A 5,421-nucleotide genomic window follows, 5' to 3' on the forward strand; every position below is an offset into this window, starting at 1 on the left:
AACCAACCCCCAGATATTAAGTCCCAAAATAATCATCATCCATAATACAATAACTATTAATAATAATTAGAGAGTCTAATAATGATGAGAACCATAAATATATATTAAGTTGATGGGAATTAAAAGGGTGAAAGCAAAACGTGAAGGATTGAAGTGTTCCAACTTGCAATGTGGTATCGTAATAATAACCCACTGAAGCTGAATAAATCACACACACCTACCACCACAATTGCGTAGTAGTTGCCTGCCTTTTTCGTAAATGCGCTATATATAGTTGTTGTAATAGGAATCAACTATTCCTTATTATTAGCTTAGCTTAATTCATTTCTTGTAATATAGTGATTAAAATTATTTGTGAAAATCAATTTATATGTATAGAAATAGAATGTACATTGTTTCCTTTTGATGATGAGTTTTGTGATGCATGTTAGAACCTCGGATCGAACATAAAGAAACATAAGGATTTAAGACTCAAGAGTTTAATCAAAGCCATATCCGTAGGTGTGAAAAGGATTTGAGTGCGTACACATTCAATAAAGTCATTACTATAATATGACAACATCAATGTTAGTTATCAAAATTTCTTTTCAAAAGTCTGTGTATCTTTTGGTGAATACATGCGGCATAGGAATATATGGCGGGGTTTGGTTGGTTTCTTTTAGACGTAAATACATAAGTAGATATAAGTATAAAGTGAAAAAATTTCACGTAAAATTAATAATTAAGAATTATTAAATAATTTAAATGATTTAATTAAATTTTTATATAATCATTTTCAGTTATCAGTTTTACGTAAACTTAATTGGCACCTGAATTTTTACTTAAATATAAATATACATAAATTTTTTAATAATTTTAATAATAATATATATACAAGATATAATTATCTAATTCAGATATCTATTTTACACCAAATATAACTACCATCATTATCATTATCACTAGGCTCTGATCTTTCACCACTGCTAATTTTTCATCCTCGAATTACACAACTTGATTCTCACTTCACATTCACATTCACATCTATATATGTTTAGATATATCAATATGTCGAAATTAAATATAGTGAGAAACTGAGAATGTGGCAAATAAATTTGGGAGCCGCACCAAGTTAATCTCGATAACTAAATTAAAATTTAAAACCCCACTTACATCAGAAACAAATAATTAAAACTTACAAATAATGTATCCGCTACTGATGCATTTTAACTACAATATTTATTTAGAGCAAAGGGGTTTAAAATATTCGAAGATTATCACCATTCATAAACTAGTGAAATTAATTAACTAAGCACCTACCACTACCAGTGATCCTATATATATGTTGTCAAAGTACCGATTACCTACCATGACTCAGTTCTATATTATACAGTATCAACCATATGCGTTAATATTTTATTATGCACACACAAATAACGTCAACAAAATAATAATATTTAATTTAACTGGTCAACGTTGAGTTAGGCACCAAAGTTTTTTTTAACTTTGAAAGGCCTTGCACCTAATTCAAGAAGGCTCTTGCATGATGTGGTTTAGTAGTAGACGTGAGCATGCATTATTCTTTTTTAATTTCCTTTTAGAGCAATTTTTCTTTCTTTTTTAAACATGTGATTATTTCACTAGTAGTATAAAACACCAAAACCAATATTATTTAATTTCTTAAAAAGAAAATTGAATAGCAACAAACAACTGAACAGGTCGACTTTTTTTTTATGCCTCCCGTTAAAAAAATATTTTATTTATGGGCTACTAGTGGGCTTGAAATGCAGAGGCTTTGATTGGCATATATGTGAAGATTGTGAGGCCACACAAACTATTGAAAATGGACTCCTAGTAAATTAGTTCAAGTTCTCCAATATTTATTTTGTTTATAAGTGCGAGTTAGAGTCCAATAATAGACTCCAAATAATGATAATTTATAATTTAAATGAAATAATATAGATATTATTTAATCATTATTCATTCCATATGTTTTAGATAGCAAAAACACTCGAATGATTTTTAAATATTTTTATAAAGACAACTTATTAATGAAGTGTGAAAAGATATGCCAAATAATTCTAGAGGTTATGAATTTGTCACGTATGTAATTTGTTATCAATCAAACATGTATAATCTTTATAATTTTCTTTCACTTTCATAATCATTACTCAACTCATAAGACAATATTTTTTTCCTAGCCACCAACTTGGTAACAGAAAAGAATAAAGAAAATCCAGCTTTTGTTTGGTCATCCAAGGCAGAAAACAACGAAAATTGCAGTGCACAATTGCCCACTTGGACTCATAATTTGAATTTGGATCTATCTTAGGTCCTTCGGCCCACAACAAAAATATCTCCTCACCACATTTCGCCCATGCTTAGCTACAAGCCTACAAGCTTAAATAAAATTTTAATTATTATAAAATACTCTTTTTATTTTAAGTTTTACATAAATGATAAGTTGATTATTTTGTTGCATTAGGTTTAACTATTTTGATGATTAAATTATTTTATTAAAAATTATAAAATAATATGTATAAATATATATAAAGGGAGTCACTTATATAAAGATGTCAAAAACGTCTTTTTTTAAAGATATAAAAACGTCTTTTTTTAAAGATATTTTTTAAAAATTAAAATTTAATACATATAATCAATTAAATTATATTGTTTTTATTAAAATTAGACTGGATAAATCAATTTAGCAAAAAAATTAATAAATTAAATTTTAAATTAGTATAAATTAATATTTTTTATAAAAAAATATTACAAAATATTTTAGTAATTTTATATAATAGAGGTATTGTAGTCATTTTTTATAAAAAAAAATATTAATTTAGACGAATTTAAAATTTGATTCATTTTTTTCGGTCAAATTAATTTGTCTGGCCTAATTTTGACAAAATAACATAATTTAAATGATTATATGTGTTAAATTTTAATTATTAAAAAATATCTTTAAAAAAAGACGTTTTTTGCGTCTTTATAGGAGTATCTCCCGTATATAAATATGTAGAAATTTACTTAATAGTTGATTTTTAGTATTGAGAAAATAATTTTTAAGAGAAACTGCCATTTTTAAATTCTTTTGTGAAAAATTGAATGTTTTAATAGAAAATAATTTAATCTAGTTTTAAATAAAACAAAAAAATGTGAATAAAAGGTCAAATTGGTAAAATAGGTTACCCTAAAGAGGAACCAAGTAACCTTACCTTATCTGAAGAAGTGAGAGTGTGAGATATTTTCCCTTGTGTTGGATAAATATCTCAGCCTCCCTCCGTTATTATTTCATTTCATTTCATTTCATAAACCCTCTCATTCTCTCTTCTCTTCCCTTCTTCTGCTTCTTATCTTATCCGTTTCATAAACCTCAGTCTCAGCCACAATGTCTACCTCTGCAGCTTCTCTTGCTCTTCCAACCCTATCACTTCGAACCCGACAACCCCTCTCTTCTTCTCCTCCACAATGCTTCGCTTCTTTTTCCTTCAACCCCACCAAATCCGCTTCCATTTCCACCACTTTCCTTCCTCTTCGTCCAACCAGGTTCGTTTCAAATGTCGCTCTTTCCTCCCAATTCGACCAGGACGAAGAGATTCTCAGCGATGGAGATGACCGCAGCTTCTCCCCTGACCTCAAGCTCTTCGTTGGCAACCTTCCTTTCAGTGTTGACAGCGCCCAACTCGCTGAGCTCTTTGAAAGTGCTGGTACCGTTGAAGTCGTTGAGGTGCGTCTTTTTTCTTTTTCTTTCTTTAAAGTTTGGTTTTTTATCATTGATTTTTCTACCCTCTGAGGAAACCTTCGTGGAAGGATTGGTTTTGGGATTTTCCTGTTTGTTTTCATGGAAATTATTTAAACTAGTTATTCTAGGGTTAGCGAATTGAATTGCATACAAAGTTTTGTTCTTTCTTTTGGGTTGGGTGTTCTGAATGAAGTTGTTTGCTTTTTGGCAGGTGATTTATGATAAGATGAGTGGAAGAAGCAGGGGCTTTGGTTTTGTGACCATGTCTTCGATTGAGGAAGCTGAAGCTGCTAAACAACAATTCGATGGCTATGTAAGTTGGTGGTGTTCTGTTTGATGATAATACATCTTAGCATCTTACTGTTTCTGTTTCTGTTTCTTTCTGATTATTACATCTTTTATTCTGTGAAGTTATCTATGTTAAAATTTGACAGTGCTATGTGAATATGTTTTTTGAGTTTTGCTTTGTGAAATATCAATGTGTTTATTATGAGAAATGTTCCTTGAATGTACCATTCATCCATCATTGGATAGGATAAGGTTCGAGTTTTCCATTAGTTGGAGTGCGCACCGTATCCAATGGGAGATGGGGTGGTATGTGGATAACTACTATGTTCAAATTGCACTATTTGTTAATGTTGTATTGTATACTATGGTGTCCCTTTGTGACCATTTTGTTTATTAGTTATTACTGTCTAAGATAAGTGTTGCTGGAAATTTGTAGGAGCTAGATGGGAGGGCACTGAGAGTGAATTCTGGACCACCTCCTGCTAAGAATGAGGGTTCCCGTTTCAGATCTCCTTCTAGGGGTGGTTTCTCTTCAGATAACGGAAACCGTGTTCATGTTGGTAATCTTGCTTGGGGTGTTGACCACTTAGCACTTGAGAACTTGTTTCGTGAACAAGGAAAAGTTTTGGAGGCCAAGGTAATCTATGACAGGGAAAGTGGAAGATCAAGAGGCTTTGGATTTGTGACTTACAGCAGCCCTGAAGAGGTCAATAGTGCTATTGAATCCCTAGATGGCGCGGTAAGCACGTGAATCCACTCCTAGTATCCCGTTTGCTAATCACAAATAACAATTTAATGAGTTTGAACTTGTTCATTTGTATATGTTACATTGTAAGTGTAATGAGTTGCTGTGGCATTTAGTTTCCATCATACCATTGTTTGATTATTTTGATGTCATTTGGTTGCAGGACTTGAATGGCAGAGCTATTAGAGTTTCTTTAGCAGATTCTAAGCCAAAGCGCCCGTTTTGAGGATTCAACATATCATCTATGCCTGATCAAGAGTAGAATTCGGTACTATTTTGTAAACCTATTCAATTTATGTTGTGAATTCAATTGGAAAAACACCATGTAATTCTGGTCTTCACCACAATTAATTTCCTCACTGAATCCATGCATTGAGTTTTTAGTAATCCTCTACTAACTCATTGACAGGTAGATTGGAAGCTAAGTGGATGCAACTCATCCGTGTTTGCGAGAAGAAAATGAACTCCATACATTGCGGCTGCATCCAACGAGAAGGAGCAACATCTGAGAGGCTTTCTTCCTGTGGAGAAGAGCATATAAGTGTGTCTTTAAGAGTTTGATGTATGCTTCAAAGTTGCTGGTTGTGATTGGAAACTAAATTATAGACCTTGTTTCACCACTTTTTTGTCATAGTAGTAGATAACTCAATATTATTGGTTATTTTCA

The 5,421-nt window shown here is 31.5% G+C and overlaps 1 protein-coding gene across 2 annotated transcripts; it reads left to right on the forward strand.

The window, feature by feature from the left end:
• Window positions 1-3,272: 3,272 nt before the first annotated feature.
• LOC107476300 (29 kDa ribonucleoprotein A, chloroplastic) lies at window positions 3,273-5,421 on the forward strand. 2 transcript variants are annotated; one of them, XM_016096101.3, is made up of 5 exons: window positions 3,273-3,706; window positions 3,933-4,034; window positions 4,446-4,748; window positions 4,918-5,022; window positions 5,164-5,421. In XM_016096101.3, the coding sequence occupies exons 1-4, from the start codon at window positions 3,368-3,370 to the stop codon at window positions 4,978-4,980; spliced, it is 807 nt and encodes a 268-aa protein (XP_015951587.1). In that variant the 5' UTR covers window positions 3,273-3,367; the 3' UTR covers window positions 4,981-5,022; window positions 5,164-5,421. The 2 variants fall into 2 exon arrangements, with proteins under 2 accessions (XP_015951587.1, XP_015951588.1); XM_016096102.3 differs by having other exon boundaries at window positions 3,280-3,706; window positions 5,168-5,421.

Source organism: Arachis duranensis, chromosome 2, assembly GCF_000817695.3.
Source record: "Arachis duranensis cultivar V14167 chromosome 2, aradu.V14167.gnm2.J7QH, whole genome shotgun sequence".
NCBI lineage: Eukaryota > Viridiplantae > Streptophyta > Magnoliopsida > Fabales > Fabaceae > Arachis > Arachis duranensis.